Genomic DNA, 21,960 nt, shown 5'->3' on the forward strand with positions numbered 1-21,960 from the left:
CCTCTATTGAACGAGTGCTCATAGTTCTTAAGGCTGATGTTTAAAGGCTTTTTTCCTGTTTTAGTCCATAATACCACCTCTGAAAGTTGCCAACCCTACAATGTTGACAACAGTACCAGTATATGTATTCCACTGTCACAGGCGTCAGAACGGTTTTCACTTGTAACTTTCGACTCATTTCTTTCTGATACAGGGACTAATACCTCAACACATTTATTCTTCTCTGTCATCCTATAAAGTTTGTAACATCATCACAGAATCATTCTGTATATACATACATTTACATGTGCTGGTGCCTATAACTTTGATGTTCTGTAGGATGGCTGGATGACATGTCCACACATGGGTTCTTATTCGAAATGTTAGGTACTCATTCTCTCTACAAGTCCTAGAAGTCTGTAATGGAAATTTCTGAATACCCTGAATATTTTATCCTAAGAATACTGATCATGCACACAGCTAAAGCTGTTCAAGTGCAAAATTACTGTAAAACAGATATTTGGGACAAGGGTTCTGGTCTATACCACAATGTGTGCTGGAAGAAGTAAATAAATAAATTACTGGCAATAAAGGCTACATATTTACATTTGACTCTTTATGCACTACACAGATACAATCAGCCACACAAAGTAACCTAATTACTGTATTTTTTATTCTGAATTTACTATAGGGTTCTGTGTTTAGTTATAATAAATGATTGGTTACATTTAGTAGTGTTTATAATTTCACATGGGGAGATATCAGGTAAAAAATGGAAAGAAACACACACACACACACACACACACACACACACACACACACACACACACACACAAAGTAGGTTGACAAATGAAACAGTGATCTGTTTGGTTGATCGTATTGAAACTGTATATCATGTCTCCAATCAAGTCACTCTACACAGAAAATTTGAGGTTAAGTAGCAAGATATCATGAGTGATAAAATCTCAGCAGAATAGTCACTGAAGGATGAAACAACAGACATTAAACAGTTTTAAACCTTGACTTTACAATTATAAGATCTGACAACTACATCACAGAGTAAAACATTTCAACTCAAAAATTTGACACGAGTTTTGCCCCAAAGTCACATTATCATCTGATAAGTAGCACATATTTTTCACACATTAAGTCACACAGATCAACCACACCTTATGGCAAAATCAAACAGAAACAATATTACCAAAAATGTACAACTAATGCAAAACATTCACAAATTAATGATCATAATTATGCGATGATTGCACTCTGTGGATTTAGTGCATACAATAAGTGCATGTTTCAACTTCCAATATTATGTAACTTGAAATTATTCTATATTATATTTATACAGATGCAATACACTATAAATACATGAACAGCAAATACAAGAATTGAATGAATTCTGAGGCTCACATTTATACAACATGCTGACATAAACTAATATGCCTTTGTCTTGGAAACAAATACGTATAGGGAAGCAGTCTCTAACAATCTTCATGGTATTTCTGCATCTCAGCAATCCAAATGATTTTCAGTTGTTTCAACACATTAGGTTACTTCATATAAGCAACAGCAACAATAACCAAAGCTTCAAATTCACATCACCTGGAAGAAGAGAACAAACATGACAGTTACAAATATTTACTAAACACTTTCATGAAGTTATTAAATTGAAATAAATACGGGAAACTTTTTAAAATCCATAATTGATCAGGAATATTTTTTATTAAATTCTATCTTTCAAAATCCATTTTGTAGGAGTTTCACTGAAGCTGCTCCACTGTGAGGAATATTTATTTACTCAACTCACTCCCAGGCTTCCGGAACCAGTACTTCAATTCAAATATTGTTAATAATTGAAACATACCTACAAAATGTCAGTTTCAGCTGTAATAAGAAATAAAATACTTAAGACAGTAGATGCAGCATATGAATCAACTCCATATGACTCAAGCACTTTTTTTGTCTTAATATACTAGAAAAAGTGATAATTCTACATATTGAGTAACTGATCAGGTTAAAGAAATAAAACAAACAAATACATTTCTGAGGAGGATAATCTACCACCATTTCAGTGCCTAAAGCACATATAAGTAGTGCTATGAATATTCTGAGACAGCAAAAGCACTGTTTTTTCTTCAGTACAAAGAGAATCAATAAGGCTCAATACATATGGTCCCATTGTCAGAACACTCTGATATGTTGAGATATACAGTTTACACAACAGAAAAGATTGTTTCTGTATATTCATCACATATGTTTAGCATAAGGTGGACCCTATCCAAAAACATAAGTTTTGTCAAAGCAAACATGGAAAAAAAGAGCTTCAAATCCCAAGATGAGTATGCTTAGCATAATTGTGAGATATTATTTCTATAAATATTTAAATCAAAGAACTTTTCTTTCATCAAAAGTGTCTACTTTCAACTTGTTTGCTGCTTCACAAATTTCTCTCTGTCTGACTTCAATCCATTCACACTTGCATGACCAAAGAAGTGAATTGTTTAATAACCTTTCAAACATACTTGATTATTCTACAAAGCTTCTTGGCAGAGGCACTAATACCTGCACTACTGATTATTATAACTGAACAATCCAATGAAATGATATCCATTGACCCTAGTAAATGTCCACCTACAGGGGGTCCTTATATATACTATAAGCACCAAAGATAACTGTAGATAACATTCATGTAATTATCCAATTGTATGACCATAGTGCATACACTGATCAGCCTGAACATTATGCCCACCTATTAACAGCCAGTATGTCCACCTCTGGCACAGATAACAGTGGCAATGTGTCATGGCATGGAAGCCATGAGGCGTTGGTAGTGATACTACACTGTGCTTAGAGAATTTCTCTAAGCACATCCAATGTTACCTGTGCCATTCCGGTATGTTGGATTGGAAACGGAAGAGCAGAAGAAAAACTTCATCACTTGTGACCTCCCAGGTCTCCAGACCTCACACCTTATGGCTTTTATCTGTGGGGTTACGTAAAAGATGGCATTTTTATCCTCCCTATGCCTGACACTCTTGAAAGTCTGTGACATCGTAGTGTTGAAGCTGTGAATTCGATAACAACATACCAGCTCTTTCACGCGTGACAGGAAATGAGCCACCATTTTGATATTTGCCATGTAATATGTGGTTTTTCACATTGAATGCACAAAAATCTGAACTTTTATCTTTCCAGGAACATTGGTATTGTGTTTCTATCTTTTGTAGTTTTGGAGCACTAAATGTTTGTAATCAGTTTCTCCTTTTTGAATAGCCCTGCATTGATTTTATTATTAACTGCTGCTTACGCAATTTGTTCAATATGAGCACCAGAGACATTGATGTGAGTTGCACCCATAAAATTATGTGGTCAACAGTTGTTCACAGCAGTTCCAGTGGAATCTGAGCAACACTTTACTGTATACTGGCCTTCAGATCAAGCAGAAACCAAATGTGTCCCAGGTAATGCATTCTTTTAGGTATTCCCCAAGCCAAAAGCCACAGGGATTTAGAGTTGGTGATCTTGCAGGCCATGCATCTGGAAAACCTCTGGAAATAAACACCATTGTGGCAGGTTGCGTTCAGCAGATCTTCCACGGGGTGAGCGACATAAGGTGTTGCCCTATCTTGCATGAAAACAGTGGCTTCCACACAGGTGCACTCTTCCAAAGCAAGAATCACATGCCATAGAAGGAGGTATCGATAATGTGCACGTGTCACATTACACCTGACAGGCTCTCTAGATGTAGTCTCGCCACAGGAGATGGACAGAGAATAAAGGTGCTTGTGACTCCACACCATACAGCCACATATGATGAGTGCAATGGCTCTTTGTGCACAACATGCACTTTAACAGTACCTCAAATGCAGCAGTTCTGTGTATTCATTGCACTTTGCAATGTAAAATGTGCCTTGTCATTCCATAGACTGTTGCCCAGCCACATGTCATCAACTTTGATCAGTACCAGAAACCAAAAAGCAAATTCAGAACATTGCTGTGGATCATAAGTTTTCAGCTGCTCCACCATATGCATCTCGCAAGGATACCAGTGTAAGATAGGATGCAAAACTTTCCATATTGTTGACCATGGTATGGGCAATTTTTCTGAGACTCCACAAGCACTAGCACAACCCAGGGCAAATGCTGTATGGTCAGTTATGGCAACAGTAATATCATCAATAACTTCCACTGGGATAGACAACCTCCATTTTGCGGGTGCCACACCAAGCTCAGCCATTGCTATCAAATTTTATGATCATCATCTTTAAACCATTGAATGATATTGAGCTTCTCCTCAGACCTTTCAGTCGCCAATCCCCACTCAATGCACCACTGTAACTGCTGCCATTCACATAGAACAGTTTCACTAACAGTGCATGGTCTCTATTCTCAAGAGCCAAACTGTCCACTTACATTATGGCTTGTCAAATGACACCTTGGATGTCATACCATCATTCTTTGTACAGCACCACTTTGCACCTGGAGGCCAAAATTGGAACTAGTTTTTTTCCCCTCCAGCGTAAATTAGTTCCCCACTAACGCAATAGCATATCTATGGAGTCTCGCTGCCACATGATATTACAGCCCACACTGGACCTCCATGAGTAGTTGCCCATTACCTAAAACCATCCAGTGTTAAGACAGAATTCAAGTTCAAAAACATTGAGACAAGTAATTTTTTTGTGATCAGCACACAGAGGTGTGTGCGCCTTGTTAATGTGCCAGGATTGGCCAGGAGGGGAAAGGGGTAGGCACCCGTTGAGGTGAAGAATAAAACAATTTAACCTGTGTGAAGTTTTAATGCCGTAAAGAAAGGCAGGCCTGGAGAAGCCACCAAGACTGAATGGGCAGCCGCCCAAGAAAGCAGGTTAGGAGGGCGTCTGGTCAGTTTAGAAGCTGCCAGCAGATGAGAGCAAACTGCATGTCCGTTCCCGGCAGCCGGACATGGTTCCACCCCCACTTGACCACCTCCAAGCCTCCCTATTGGTCGGTCAGATCATAAGACGCGTAGTTCGGTAGCATTACCTTGTCAGCAACATGTAAGTTTAGCTGCTGAAGGTTCAAACAAGTGGGTTTCAGGGTGGTTCTATTCAGTCCTGGGCAACGTGACTGAGACGCTGCACCTTACCGCCAGGCAGAAGACACTGACGAACATAAAGTGAAAAAAATAAAAATCAAATTTTTATATTAATAAATCCATTCAGTATCGGCCCTCACTGTACAGCCTGTTAACTAATACTGAAAAATAGTTCACTTTTAATTTCCCACTGGGATATTCTGAACTGTTTCTAAGAAAACTGGATTCCTTATTATGCTGTCAGACAGCAGCAAACAGTCTTTGATGGCTTCCTTTAGATTTTTTAAGGAATTCTGATAGGAAAAATGATGCACAGATCTTATTTGAATCCTACAATTTGATCTCAGTAATTAACTTTCCAACAAGGGGTTTATTAAGACAGCAGGGCCCATAAATGACAATGTTTTCTTTGGTGAATCTCAAAGCAAAAAAATAACTGTTTACTCAGTAACAAATGCTCTCTCTGATCATGACGCACAGTTGGTTACAATAAATGACATAGTGCCTTACAGTATGGATACTTCTCAGTGGAAATCAGTTAGAATAATTATGGAGTCCAGCACAAATGTCTTTAAGAAGAGTTTCCAGGAGATGGCCTGGGATGAAAATTATAACTAAACAAATGTCAACATAAAATTTGATCTACTGCATGATAAATTCATACCATTATCTTAAAATAGCTTTCTGCATAAGTTAACAGACATGTAAGAAAACCACAGATCACTAGAGGGACTAAAGAATATTGTGAAAGGAATAGGGTAATGTATCTGTTGGCAAGAACAAGTAGACATTCTGCAATAGTTGCACACTACAACCACTACTGGAAATTATTAATAAAGGTTATTAAAAAATAAAGAAACATGGACATAATAAGTGAAATGAGAGACCAAACAATGAGCCACAGAAGAAGATAACATCACTATTGAACTAAATGGAAGGACTATAAATGACGAGTCATACTGTGACGGTTCGCCTGCTTTAGTTACTCGTTTTTTGTCCTCGGTGTCATCGTACTGCGTTGTGATACTGGCTGATAAAATGGGGTGTGGAAGTACAACACTGCCTACTTTAAATAATGTAGCCAACAGGCACACAGTTGCGTTTCCCAGTAGTTCACTTTCACTGTTCTCAACTACCCCCCCCCCCCCCCCCCCCAATTAATACACAGTTATATATGGCCAGTGCACTATTGTTTTAACTTTCCATTAGCCTCATTAATAGCTTGCAGGCAAACCTCCACATACTGCTACAATAGTTTACTATTGAACATCTACAAGCAGTAAAAACCTAACCACAAAGTTCACAGTTCTTGAAGAATAGAAAGGTACACATGGAGCAGACACTGTCATTGTTTTAACACATGGCCTAATTGTGTAACACTTATTTCACAGTTAAGTTGAAGCACTGTTGTTGTTCTAATCAACACAGGTTTCTCGTCTGAAACTCTGTCGTGGACTGACTGTCTCGGGACCAAACATCTTCAGTTAACTGAATACATCGGAAAATTGCTTCTTTTTAACAGTTTCTTTTACTACAAGAGTTAGGCCAAATTATTTGTTTAAATACTGAAATTAACATATATAGTTACGCAAACAATACTTTTGACAAAGCTGTTAATTACTTTGGAATTAATTAAGAGCTGGCTTTGCTAACATGTTAACTCATCTTTAAGAAAGAAAGTCTTCAAAGTCTTCATTGCTCAGAAACAAGCTGTAAGAATAATATGTGGTGCTCACCACTAACATCTTGTAGACATCTGTTTATAGAGTTGGGCATTGTGACTACTTTTCCACGGTGTATTTATTCCATCGTGAAATCTGATGCAAATAATCCACTATAGTTCAAAAGGAACAATGAGATACATAATTACAAAACTACAAGGAAAAATGACATTTATTACTATGCATTAAGGTTGTGTTTAACACAAAAAGTGGTTACAATGCTGCAACTGAAACTTTGGATCAGTTGCCCACTGATACGAATCACAGACAGCAAAGTAAAATTCGAAAACAAATTGAAAAAGTTTCTCCTTGACAACTCCTCCTATTCCATAGAAGAATTTCAATTATTGTTACAACTAAATGGTTGTAGGTAGGAATTACTAACCCACATTTGTAAATTTAAAAAATCTTATAAATGTTCAGCATGTGACCATATTTACAAATTAATTTGCAATGTGAATTTAAAATGACTCATTCCACATCATTACAATTTATCGTGCAGAATGATCCATGGCACATGAAACAAACATACTAACCAATGAATTTACTAACTAAAGACAGGAACAGCAGAGAGACTACTAAACATCTAAGCTTTTGGTCAGAAGGCCTTTTCTGAAACAGACAATATACGTACATTCCCACTGCCCTTAGCAGCCAGAGACAGCAGTCATATGTATGTGAGTTAAATTTGTGTGAATGTGTGTGTGTGTGTATGTTGTCTATTTCAGAAGAAGGCCTTCTGTCAAAAAGCTTGTGTGTTTAGTAGTCTTTTTGCTGTGCCTGTTTGCTACTCAAGATCTCCACTATATTTTGAGCAGCAATCTGCCCGTTTCATAATCCTGGATTTTCCATTATTTGATTTTAACTAACAAACTAACTAACTTGCCAGCTCGCAATGTTGTAAACTATGGCAACAATCTGTAAAAAGTGTTCTGTAATGCTTGAAAGATTCAACTGTCAAGGCATGGTTTGTAGAGGGCTGCAAACAAATCCAAATGAAGTATATTTGAGCACAGTCTGCTACAAGAATGTGTGAACAAGGCAAAGTCGGTGGAAGCCAACATGATTCAAGAAGTGCAATACATATTTCAGTTGTGGAATGACAGTCCACAAAATAATCAGGTGCAGGTCTTGCATACAACCAAAGTAGAGAACAAATTAGTCAATTGCCTTTCCATATTAATGGTGGTGAACCAACACATAATCCAACATATCTCTGGATCACGTGCTGGTTCACCAAAAGTTCGAAGTTTACAGATTTTCTAAGTATGATATCATAAAAGTATTCCAAATAAAATTCTTGATTTATTCTGCCAGCAGTTATCTGGATTTGTTGCTATGGCCTTGGTTGTGAGCAACATAAATAAAGTTTGGAAGGCAGGAGAAGAGATACTGGCAGAAGTGAACCAGTAAGGATGGGTTATTGGTCACGATTGGATAGCTCAGTTGGTACATCATTTGTCCATGAAAGGCAAATGTCTCAGGTTCAAGTTCTAATTCTCCTAGGAGGTTTCAATGCAAATCATTTCGTAAACTAGCATCATATACATAAGTCACAGTGAAATAATAAAAATCCAAAGGGATGTTATAAAGAGAAAACATGTCAAAAAACATTACCTCCGGTATTATTTTAAACAGCAACCATGGTTGAAGCGTAAACAGAAGAAACTGTAGTGGGTAAAATATAAACACATTAGATGTTGTAACAGTTTCAGAGGCACCTGCAATCAACAGAGCAGCAACATATGATGCCAGAAATGCTTTCACTGGTCTTTGGCTCTTCCTTAATCTGCAAAAGTACAGTTGAACTGTAGTAAAGATACATTACAAAAAATTTTGACAATTCATGCAACACAAGTTTCACAGCAAATGATACTTGAAATGTAACATACTGTAACATTAAATTTATATATAGTTTTTCATTTCTCTGATATTTTAGTTCTTATAGCTGAACTTTTGTTCTGAGCAAGAAAATGAAGGCTGACAAGACCAAAATACATACATGACTACATTCATAGTTCCGGCTACTAAGCCATCAACACTGAATGATGCTGAAGTTGAAAAAAATCTTCACATCATTTTCACATGACTTTTTTATTGTAAATATTCTATCATTGGACAATTTTATTAAAACTTTCATCATTAAAAAAAATAGTGAATCAAAGAAAATGTATGTACAGCAGATTACAATGCACAGTTCCTAATCTTTGTTTGATAAGATCACATGTTATGGCACAAAAACCCAATACTGGAGGTCTAAGGTAGCTCTATATGATATTTAGACATCTTTGACAGTAATAAACATTCACAAGATACTGCCAAACATAATTTAAACAATTCAAAAATCCAGTAGAAAGCTTTTAATCATTTAATTCTTGGCCAACAACCATCACCCCTTTCTGCTCTTCTAAAACTTACAATACGTTTGTAGTTTGTGAGGAAACTATGGAGCTGAAGAGAAGGAAACTTAAGTTGAAAAAATTGCAGAAACTCTCAGGCAGTACAAATTCATGAGTTGCAAACAATCTTATGAGAAGCGTTTCATAAAGAATGTTACATGTTGTAAAATTTTGTGTGTTGGAATTGTAGCTACACGAGTCAATCAGTTGTAACCACTAAAACAGTTTCACAATTTATTTAATACCCAACTGCTCTTAAAACAGAGATAAAAAATAACAAATATGAATGATCACAGCTTTTTAAAATTCTATTAGTGTGTTAATAAACATTGTTGTGTAATTTAGTTTTCCTGGAAAACACAGCCTTTAAAAAAAAAAATGAAGCACCCAGAAGGGAAGGAAACAAAATGAAACTTCAGGAGTTGGGAAGGTATGCAATGTTATTTCAGTGACTAAAAAATTGAGTCATGTTTGGAAAGAATTTGGCAGTACTAGCCTACTTATCAATATGACTATGCACTGTCCTGGCTTGGATAAATACACTGATTCCGTTTGGGAAGGCTGTCGCAAAGCCACTGTATGCTCAACTAAGGCAAGCTGACCCATGACTGTTGTAAATGATCCTTGTTGTCTTGGATAATAGCACTGGGATAGAGTTGATGGGCAAGATGGTCCCACACGTTCTATCGGGTACAGATCTGGGGATCTTCCTGGTCATGGGAGTACTTCAACATCACACAAGGATTTTATAGACACACATGCCAGGTGGGGATGAACATTGTCCTGTTGAAAAATGACACCACACTACTGTAGCACGAAAATTAGGACCTGAAGATGCAGGACGTCTGTGACATATCATAATGCTGTCATAAATAGATCCCTCAATAACTAAAAGCCGTGACGAAGTCATTGGCAGCTCCCAACACCCTGACCCCCAGGATAACATCACTGTGCCTCTCTGAAACATTGGAAGACTGGGGCCTCTCCCCAGGTCAATGCAATACTCGCTAACAGTCATGCACAGTAGCATAAAACTGTGATTCATCGTTGAACACAATGTGACACCATTCATCATCAATCCACATTTTCCAGTAAAAGTACCTATTCAAATGCAGCTGTTTGTGTTTTTGTGTTAACGACAGCTTATACATGCGAAGGTAATGCCCCAGTCCAGGTGCTCTTAGTCTCTGAAAAATGGTGCCAGATGACAGAATGTTGCAGGAAGTCCATTACCTGTGCTTGGATAGCAGGCGTAGATGCGTGCTTGGTGCTCAATATGGTGATCCTCCATTATAGCATTGTGGTGGACAGACACGATCAGTTAGAACCTAGACAAAGGGTATGCCTGTCCTCGTGCTCTCATGCAGTCATATCTGAATGCCCCACAAATTAGGATATTACACAATTTGACCAGCTGAATAAATGGCGATCCTTTTCACACATTGTCAGGTGCTAATAATCCTCATATAAATACATGACATATCCCTGTCCTTCACAGAAACCACTCAACATCCAATGCTGTTCCTGTCTCTTATATACCCTACCAGGCCTTGCAGCAACACTAAACATGGACAACAGTAATGAACTCTAGTGGCTGTTCTACTTGTCACAGAGAATTGAAACTCAATATCATTTACATACCCACAGATGGTGTGTAAAGTTATGAAGTTACATTGACATTTGAGCATGTCTTCTTAGTGCTTAACTATTTTTCAGATAATCTATTATAGCACAACGTAATGAAACACAAAACTGCTTTCATCATCAATAAAATCTCTCTCATTAATGACTGCTTACATCAGTCACTGTACTCAACAACTTAAATCATAATTACATCATATAATGAGCATACCTAAAAACTGGTGCAGATAGAGCTACCCCAAATGTAGTGCCAGCCACTCTGACAAGAGAAAATAGGGGTGTGGTTGTTATGTTAACATTTTCCTCTTGGAAGCACCACTTCAGAGCAAGATAAACAGACCATTGAGGGTCTACACCTGCAATTTTCTGTAGCCAATAAGAAGCAACAGAAACTGCCGTAAGACAAGCAGCAGCAATTGTTAATTTAAGCCTGCCTGCTGTCCTCCACCAATTCAGTTTTTTTACCAGCCAGCTAACAGCTACACCTGCAACAAAATAACTGTCTTTCATACACAATAATTAACAGCCAAAATACATGTCTTGTGTTCACTACCATTCAGTATGTTACCCCACTTCACAAGTAAAGGTATGTTACCAACACCAAGAGGAAAAATTGCTTAGACAACAGTTACAAAAGATTGAATCTGTTTACTTTAATTACTTGAAGAAACACAGAAACCAGACAGATTTCTCTATAATATCATTTCATGCATGAACACATTTTGGGCTTTCACCAATTTTCAAATTTTGTAATTATTACAACACTTTTATCGATTCATTTTTGAATGCTGCAGCTGCCTTATGTTCTGTAATTTGTGACTCCTTTTCTGCACGGACACTTATATTGATTCATGTAGCACAGTATTTACCATGTCGCCAACTGTTATTTGTAAAACACACACACATTAATGCACCCGTATTTAATGGAAAATGGAAAAATATCAGTACATAAAAATTTTGATATTTTTTCACAATAACATCAATATATATCTCCAATAAAATAGCTAAACAGAATTTAATAGTTTTTATGTAGAACCACCCACTGTTAAAGTAATGAAAACTTTTATGTCCAACAGTTCACCCATAACAGTTTTACATACCATACATTGCAAAGGACTATAGCTGGAATTCACAGTGTAAATATGGTCTTATTGTGGTCTTGTCCAAAAACTAAGCACATATGACGAGGTTGCTCCCATAAAAAGAAGGTAGATTGTTAAGGGCCCCCAACTTGAAAATGCTGCATGTCCTCCTTAGCAGGTGCAGGGTCACCAGTGTCAAGTGTTAACTGTGGGTAGGAGGTGAACCAAACTTAGTGACTATGTGGGTCCTTACTATGCTGTGAGGGTGCTATAGTCACAAATTTCTGTTTTTCCATTGTGATTCGCTGGCAGCATGTTCAGAGTTCCAGGCTGTACTTCGTTGGAATCCTGAATCCCTATGGATAAAGTAATATGTAGTGTGAATATATATCACCACCTTTTTGGTGCAGTCTAATGAGGACAAAACTGAGGATATAATCATGGTAATTTTATATATTTTTATTCCAGTTACAGATCACAATCTCTTGTTTATGTCATGTTATTAAAATGATCATTTTCATACCTTAGTACAGTTTGCTAATCATATCAAGTCAGCATTTGTAAGAATGGTACAGTTACAATAATGAGCCAGACAAGCTTTGTCATGTACATATCAAATTTCAGCAGCACATGCACAGTTGTAAAAGACATGCTGATTCTAAGAAGAAACTTATTAGGCTGCTCCAGCCTAATTTTTAATTTTGTTTATGTGCCAGTTGATGAGTGAATGCCCCAACTGTACAGTGAGTTGTTACCTTTACTCTTTCAATTATTTATATCCCACCAAGGACTTTCCAATACCATATTTTCATCAGTAGTTTTATACACAGGTTGCCTAGAATGTTTCCTACTTTTTTGTTGCAGTTAAATAGTGGTAATCAATAAAAATGTTACTTTTAAATGATAAATATAAATAGAAGCCTGACGTAATGCAGACATCCAAAGTAATGCTTATATTGTCAGTAAAATCCTGCATGGACATGGATATCCACAAGCATATTTGCAGAGATCTAGAATAATAATATCATGAAGTTAAAAATTAAAGAACTGTACCAATTTTATAACAATTTTTATTTACTCACATTATATGTGATTCACAAATGTGACTATGAAATGACACAGCATGGTAGCAGACTATATTTTATTAAAATTTTTTCATATTAAGTCTCTTACATTCTTATTTTACAGAATGTAAATTATGAGGTCCATCTCCTACAAGAAGAACACATAGCACAAAAATTCATCAAATCCTTTCAATCTCATTTAAACAACAAAAATAATTTTTACCACCATTAGTCTCATAAAAATAAATTTAAATTTGATTCAACTGACATTCAGAAACATGCAGCCATTAATTCACAATTAAGTTTCAGAACAGAGTACTGGCTTCAACTGACAAAAATTATTCATTCCAGACCGAAGCTTATGTTCAGAGTCCTAGCAAACTGATAGGTTAAAGTAGTTTTCAAAAATTTAATATATGGATCAGGGATGTGTGGATGCTAATAAAATTTGGAATCCATGCATATCTCTAGCAATGGATGACCATTATTTTTCTGTGTTACTGGTTTCCTTAATGAAAAGGTGCAAGCTTTTTTTCTAGTCACTATTTGAGAGTCCTGTCATTGCGTGATAGCACCATAAGAGTACAATCCAGTTTTGTTGTAACTACCAAATTTCAGAATTGGATTTATTCAAGATGTTGCCACAAAGTTATACTGATGTTTGCTTATTTGAAGCAATGCAAGTGTTATAAGCTATTTTGAGAAAAAAATCACTAAAAGTTACCCGGGATGTATGTGCCTTTCCTAACAACATACACTGAAATATGCAACTTTTTCAGGATTACCTTTATACTCTTTATCATCTAATGGCTGATATGTTGACTGTTAGTGGAAAAAAATATATATAGTTCATATCTTTATGTATAACATTCTCTGAAAAAGTATACACACTGAAGAGCAGTAGAAAGGAGGGACAGAACTTCTAACTGACAAAAAGTGGTGAAGGGAAATAATAGAAAAATCTGAATCCAGACTAACTGAAGGCCCATCACTCTGAATATTAATGAGTAAAGGGGAGGGGCGAGGGGGTGTTTATGGTTTAACATCTCCTAGACATTGAGGTCATTAGCAATGTGGCAATGAGGCACAGCTCAGATTTAACAAGTATGTGGGAAGAAACTACATTAAGCCAGTTTAAAGGAACATCCCTGCACTCATCTTATGGAAACTGTAAAAAACCTGGAGCAGTAACTTAAAGCAATGTGTACGCTTTAATTCAACTCCATGGCTAAGACCTTTTTTTATGATTTAACATACAAATTTATTCATGACTATTTTTTTATTAACATTCAGTGGACTTAAGTTATTTGAGTTTATCTGAACACAGTAAAATAAATCTGATAGTGTGTGTGACCAAGCAATGCAAACAAAGTTGTTTAATTAGTTACAGTCTCATGGGTCATTTGCAAAGTATAAGATAATGTTGTGGAATGAATCTTCTATAAAGACATCACCACTATTCATTTTATACAATCGGTATATAACTTCCACTTACACATGTGTATATCAATGTGAATAATATTAAGTTCAACAACGACACATAATTTACTAGCTAATAGCACATTGAAAGTTAAGATCGGAGATTAGAAACGTGTCAAGGTAATTGAAGTGGTTTTCAAGCAGAGGATATTTCTGATTACTTTAAAGAGTTAAATTTGCTCTCTGTTAAACGTTTTTAAATTTGCTCTCTGTTAAACGTTTTTAAATTTGCTCTCTGTTAAACGTTTTAAATAATCAGGCAGGCACAAAACAATTGTCAGTTCCTAATATGGTCTTTTTTGAGTGAAAGTTAACTTTAAAGAACAATGTACATGTTGTTTTTGTGCCAATTGAGGATAGTAGTATTCTGGTTAAACTTAGATTCTTGATAATGAAGTCAATTACAGAACATGTGGATTACAGACTGCAATTAAAGTACAACCCCCACCCCCTTTCCACAAACCAAGGACCTTGCTACAATGGGATGGCTTGCCTGTTTTAATGATACAGACAAATGTACCATAAATACAACAACATCAGAGGGATATTTGTGGAGAGGCCAGAATAACATATGGTTCCTGAAGAGGCGCAGCAGGCTTTCTGGTAGATGCAGGGGCAACAGTATGGATGACTGCCCGAATTAGCCTTGTAGCATTAATGAACATGGTCTTGTGGTACAACTGAAATCAAGAAGAAACTACAGCCTTGAGGACATGCAGTTCTAACATATGGTTTAGTGGTGATGGCGTCCTCAGTACAGTATTCTGGTGCTAAAATAGTCCCCCACACAGTTTTCTGAGCAGCAACTATGCAAGTGGACATAATCAGGGAAAACACATCTGGCATTTTATGATCTGGAGTGTGGAATGTTACAGCACTTAGTCATTTAGGCAAGTTGGAGGACTTTAAAAGATAGATGGATACATCGAGGCTAGATATAGTGGAAATTAATGAAGTACAATGGCAGAAAGAAAACAATTTCTAATAATGTGATTACAGCACTGTCGACACATAACAAAATATGGGTAATGCAGGAGCAAGTCTTGCAGTGAAACGTGCACTTACTTTCAAAAAACCGAGCCTGTGGCAATGCTATGTTGTCCACAGATGTAAGTAAGTAAGTGTGTGTGTGTGTGTGTGTGGGGGGGGGGGGGGGGGGGGAGGGAGGCTGTAGGTGAGGAGGCACATAAGATCACTGTCAGAGCTCACCACTAACTGCAGCTGAAGTCTATTTAAGGCTAGCAAAGCTACACTCAGCCTCAGTTCTCTATGTGGGTTTGCTGCAGCTCTACGCGTATATAATTGATTCTTGCTGAATGTTACTTAAATATTGTGTTCAAGTTGTTAATGCTTCCATAGAATAAAGTTGTGTTCAGTCTACCGGTCATGCTGAACTCATACCTAATTACAGCACATCTAATAATGAACAACAGAATATGAATGTGTGTGAACTAGGTGGTGGTGGTGGTGGTGGTGGTGGTGGTGGTGGTGGTGGTTAGTGTTTAACGTCCCATCGACAACGAGGTCATTAGAGACGGAGCGCAAGCGCGGGTTAGGGAAGGATTGCGAAGGAAATCGGCCGTGCCCTTTCAAAGAAACCATCCCGGCATTTGCCTGAAGCGATTTAGGGAAATCACGGAAAACCTAAATCAGGATGGCCGGAGACGGGATTGAACCTTCGTCCTCCCGAATGCGAGTCCAGTGTGCTAACCACTGCGCCATCTCGCTCGGTGTGTGTGAACTAGAATGAACAATAGAAAGACAGAATTATCATAGACAAGATAAAGGCAAACTCACAACCTACTACAATAGTCCAAATATATGTGTGTACTAACTCCACACATATGGATGAATGGATTCATGGGGTTAAAGGGAGCAAACTATGAGGTCATTGGTCCATTAATTATTTGTGTGTCAAGCAGGGAATAGTCCTCAGACAGGAGGGACACAAGAGACAAATCCCAATAGACTCAACTGTACCTGAGAATCAAGAAAACCAATAAGTACAACTAAGTAGAAGCGAGAGAGGGGTAAAAGGGTGAAAATGGAAGACTTGCCCTACCCAGAAAGCAGCTGGAAGATGCTGGGACATGTTGTGAGTCCGGAGAAACACCCTCTGCATCCGGCCAGTGCTTTCACATCCTCAATTACAACAAGAAAACTAGTTACATGGACAAAATAAAATCTCAGAATGACAATAATGACAACAAGTCTGTCACTCAATGACAGATGTAAAAGAACAAGGAGAATTAAAAAGGTGGAAAGAGCAGGAGCCAGACCGGACCATTGAGCAAGGGCAGTCATGTGACACTTTGGTTGTGGAGCAGGCGACGGGGCACCTCTCCAATTCCTCAAGCAGCTGAAGATGCTAACAGACTCAACATCACAGAGACAAGTAAAAAGCACTTCAACAGGTAAAACGTAAAACCAAATCAGCCACTTGGGCATTGTCTGCTGGCAACAGAGATAGCGTGTCAGTAAGTCTAAGGTTTCACTGTAAGGTGGTCAAATTAGGGTAGTCCAGTAGGCCTTGGGCCACTGTGAGATGGACACCACACTGACAATGGGGTGGATCCTCACGGTGGGGGATGTGGCTATGGGTCATCCAGGTGTGGTCAATTAAAGAAGCAAAAACAGAAGACTGCCACATGGTCATGGTCTCCTTTATGGTTCACAGTTTATTTGGACAAACCAGGGCACAACAATCCACATCCAAAGCCTCAAACAACAGTTGGCATAGTGTCAACCAAAGGTCCAGTTCTGGTATCCTCATCTCTAAAGTCAGCACCCTGGTATCCAACTGTCCAACTGATCAACATGTTCATTCCCTGGGATTCCAACATGACCACAGGTTTATACAAAAATGACCAACCATCCATTATGGCAGAAGTCATACAGCAGATCCTAGATAGCCACAACCAATGGGTGTCACGGATCCCACTGATCGACAGCCTGAACACCACTCAAGGAAATCAAGAATGATTCACGAGTGCAAGAATGAAGGTGGCTGAGGCCTTGATCAATGGCCACCAATTCTGCAGTGAATACACTGTATCTGTTCAGCAGGGAGCATAGTTCACAGCACCTTGCATGTGTGTAGGCAGAACTGGCTCAACCATTAACCATAAATCCATCAGTGTACACCACGTCTGAGCCTGGAAATACATCAAGGACTTACAGGAACAGACGGTGAAAAGCCATAGGGGCTATTGAGTCTTCTGGTGCAAAGAAGTCAAGGCACATTCAAGGATGGGGTACACACCATGGAAGCACACACGATTTCTCCCTGACAAGAGGCATCAGTGTGGAAAGAGGGTATTCAGAGCACAGATTGTTTGCAAACTATAATTATAACTTCAGATCTTGGCCTCTTTTGTGGGAGGTGGATTTCTCTCCCAGGAAGGAGGACACAGCAGATCGGATGCTCAAGGGAGCAGTGAATGTGTATTGCATAGTTGAGCAGCAGTTGTTGGTGCCTGACCAGTATGGGAGCAATGCCAGCCTCTGTAAACAGGCTGTTCCTAGGACTGATCTGAAAGGCAGCTGTCATAAGTTGGACCACAGAAGGGTGTATCAGGTTGAGCATGAGCCATACGCCAGGCTCACATAATCGGGACGAGACAGGATAGCAGCTTTGTAGAACTGCAAAAGTTTAGAGCACCAGCTGGTGTTACTGAGACAGTGAAGAGTATTGAAGTAGGTCCAGCATGTTTGGTTAAGTTGGTGATGATGGGGAAGCCACATCAACTGGACACCAAAGACCAACCCCAAAAAATGCTAAGACTCCACCACACTGAGCAATGGTCATCAGGGTAAAGTTCTTGTAGGGGATGGTCAGTATGCCAGTGACAAAAGTGCATGACAATGCCTTCGCAGCAGAAAACTGGAAGCCATAGATGAGAGCCCAGGTCAGCACCTTCTGTATGGTACCCTGCAGTAGTTTTTCGGCAACACCCACAGTTGAGGAGCAATAGTAGATGCAAAAGTCATTAACATACAAGGAGGGTGACAATATAGACCTGACAGTTGCAGCTAGACCATTGATAGCCACTAGAACAATGGGCACACACAATACAGAGCACTGTGGTGCTCCATTCTCTTGTGTATAGGGAGTACTGTGGGAGACACCAAATTGAACCCAGAAAGTATTGCAAGACAAGAAGTTCTGGACAAAAATCAAGTGCTGGCCCCAGAGACCCCATTTATGGAAGGTTATGAGAATGTGGTCACATTAGGTGGTTTCATAAGCCCTCGCAACTAGAAGACGACAGCACTAAGATGCTGATGCCACACAAAAGCTGACCAAATCGAAAATTCCAGCCAGGCCAAACTGTCAGCAGTAGAACAGTCTTAGCGAAAACTGGTCTGGGACAAACACGTTTTATCAGCACTGAGATGGGAACTCACCCTCACTTCAGATACAGTTGAAGATGGCAAGGATGTGACGTTAGCAGTCCACTGATAAGTGTGGATTTGGTCTGGTCCTGGAGATGTGTCAGTGCAAGGGGATAGGGCACTAAGGAAATCCCACTCACTGAATGGAGCATTACAAGGTTCCAGGTGATTTGTAGTAAATGGTAAAGGAAGTCACTCTGCCTGTTGTTCGAGAACATGAAATGCAGGCTGATAATTCTAAGATGGAGAGGCTTGTGCATAATAAAAAGCAAATTTTTTGGCAACAGCATCTGGATCAGTGTAGACATCATCTTTCACAGGGATATCAGGTACACCTGCCGGGTGCTGATGTCCATAGAGGCATTGAATGTTCACCCAAACCTATGAAGGAGCTGTAATGGTCCAATGGTAACAACGTACCACTCCCAGCAGTCTTGTTACTGTTGTTTTATGAGGTGGAACACAGGGGTATGGAGCTGTTTAAAGGCAATGAGGTACTTCATCAATGGATGTCACTTATGGCACTGGACAGCCCATCTGCAACCTCTAATTGGCCATGGCAATTTTGGGGGTTCACCAAGGTAACGTCTACTGATGTTGGGATACCAAGGAAGAGGGGATTACTGAGTCAGCTGCTGATAGAATGGCTACAGTTGTGCTCTGGACAACCACATCAATACCTCCATGTGGCAAGGAGTGAAGGGCAATGGCACGGGTGAAAGCATTTCAGTCAGCTTTGGAGAGAGAGAGCCCATCTGGGTGGACACCCCAGTGAGTGATGATGAAGGATGGTCAAAACAATCGAAAAATGATCACTGTCATACAGGTCATCATGGTCTCTCCAATGAATGGATGGGAGAAGGCCTGGGCTGTAAATGGAAATATTGGTGGCTGAACATGAAGAATATGCAACACTGAAGTGTGTGGGAACACCAGTATTTCTGTGGCCAGTGGTCTTAGTTCCACCAAACAAAGGGTTGGGGGCATTACAGTCACCCAATATTAGGAAGAATGGAGGAACTGAGGAAATAGTGCAGACAACATGTTCTGGAACACTTCATCATCAAGAAGGAGATCCACATTACATTTAGTGCATTCCAGAGGTGTCTTCACATGAACAGCCATGACCTCCAAAGTTGTACTGAGTAGCACATATTTTCTGCGCAGAGTCCAAAATGTACATGCAAATGCCACCTGATGCTCTTTCATAGTCAGTGTGATTCTTAAAATACCCCTGACAGCCACAGAAGATAGGTGTCTGCATTGTTAGGAAACAAGTTTCCTGGATGGCAATGCAAAAAAATAGATAAAAAAACTAGGAGAAATGGGCAAAACACACCAAGCTCAGATGAGCGGTGGAAAAAAACACTACAATTTCACTTGAGAATCATGCTATCAGTGTCCTGTGGGGGCTTGAAGGGACCAAGGAGGCAGGTCATGCCTTAGGGCCACATGCTGCCACTGGTAGTGAACATATGCCATCAACACACATTTCTTCCAAATCAGTGTGAATGTGAATGCAGGAGGGGGGGGGGGGGGGAGGGAGGGAGGGCTGTCTGATGCCATAGGGGGCACCAGAATCTCCCTCTTTCTGGAGGCTGCAGGCTATGACCTGCAACCTGTGGCTCTTTCAACCTCTGGCTGGTATCTGGTTGCAGATCGGCAGAGTCCTGGTGTGTGGTATATGCTGCTATAAGACACAATTACACATAGTGTTTAATCAGGTAGAAACAGTAGCACAAGACAATTTCTGGTTATAGAAGTAGACATTACCAAAATATGAATATGCCCACTCTTTGAACCGGTTTTCAGGTTGGAATAACCCATTGTTTGTCAGAAGTCATAATGGTAATTCTGATTCAGAAGAAATCAGCTATGAAATCGTGTACATACCAGTATTTATAGCAATGATATATAATAATTAGGCATACCAAAAAGCAAAAAGTTAGCCAATCAGGGTTACATACACTCCATACAATACTGATACATAATCAGAACTGAGCTGATCGATTGGTTGGTTGGTTTAAAGAGGGCAGTGGAGTGGAAGGGGGTGGGGGGTGGGGGGAAGGGACCAAACTGATAGGTCATTGGTCCCTTGTTCCTATTAAAATAGTTCCACAAGAGAAAGAATAAAACAAATGCCACTCAGAGCACTAAACTGGGAGAAAGGAAAATACCACAAGAACGACAGAAGAGCAACAAACACTACAATGGACAAAATAGAACAAGAAAACCATGCAGAGATGCAAGAAGCAGGTTGAAGGGATTAAAACAAAAGAAATCAGATGACTGTGGCTGGCTGATAATAAGAATAAAAAGGATAAGCCAGCCCCTCTGTGAGACATTAAAACCTCCAGCCTGAAAGCAATAGGGTGGAGGACACAGAGGGAGAAAGGACACGCGCTAAAACTTAGATAAAATGATAAAACCCACCCTCACATATAAAACATAAAACCAAATCAGCTGATAAGGCACTGTTGGCTAAAATTAATGATAATGAGTCCGGTAACTGGCGGTGATGTCTCCGAGCAGCCAAACTAGGACAGTGCAAAAGAATATGGGCCACTGTCAACCGGGCACTGCAGTCACGCTGAGGTGGGTTTTCATGGCGCAGGAGGTAGCTGTGGGTCACCCAAGCATGGACAATCCATGCCGACAGAACCACAAAGTACCTGCGAGAAGCCCGCATGGAAGACTTCCACAGATTCGTAGCCTAATTAATGACACGCAGTTTCTTGTGCATATTGAGACTATGCCATTCCATCTCCCAAAGCTGAAAAACCTTGCAGCATAATAATGAATTCAGGTCAGTTGGAATGCTGATCTTCATAAGCGGTTTCCATGTAGCCTATTTGACCAGCCTGTTGGCAAGTTCATTGGCTGGGATTCCGAAACGCCCTGGGGTCAAGACAAACACCACTGAATGACTGGACTGTTTCAAGGCAGAGATGGACTCCTGGATGGTTGCTACCAAAGAATGATGAGGGTAGCACTGGTTGATAGCTTGTAGGGTGCTCAAAGACTCAGTATACAGAAGAAACAACTCGCCAGGGCATGAACCGATATGCTAAAGAGCCCAAGATACAGCCACCAACTCTGTAGTGAAAACACTGCAGCCAT

At 39.3% G+C, this 21,960-nt stretch overlaps 1 protein-coding gene across 1 annotated transcript in view; it reads right to left on the reverse strand.

The window, feature by feature from the left end:
- Positions 1-842: 842 nt before the first annotated feature.
- Positions 843-21,960, reverse strand: part of LOC126298805 (glucose-6-phosphatase catalytic subunit 1) — a 129,648-nt gene continuing 108,530 nt past the window's right edge. Inside the window, exons 5-7 of the mRNA XM_049990269.1 lie at positions 11,032-11,305; positions 8,398-8,569; positions 843-1,584 (exon numbers count right to left, since the gene is read on the reverse strand). Of these exons, the coding sequence (XP_049846226.1) occupies positions 1,576-1,584; positions 8,398-8,569; positions 11,032-11,305 (455 nt within the window). The 3' untranslated portion in view covers positions 843-1,575. The remainder of the gene's footprint in view (positions 1,585-8,397; positions 8,570-11,031; positions 11,306-21,960) is intronic.

This window comes from Schistocerca gregaria, chromosome X, assembly GCF_023897955.1.
Source record: "Schistocerca gregaria isolate iqSchGreg1 chromosome X, iqSchGreg1.2, whole genome shotgun sequence".
In the NCBI taxonomy this organism is placed as follows: domain Eukaryota; kingdom Metazoa; phylum Arthropoda; class Insecta; order Orthoptera; family Acrididae; genus Schistocerca; species Schistocerca gregaria.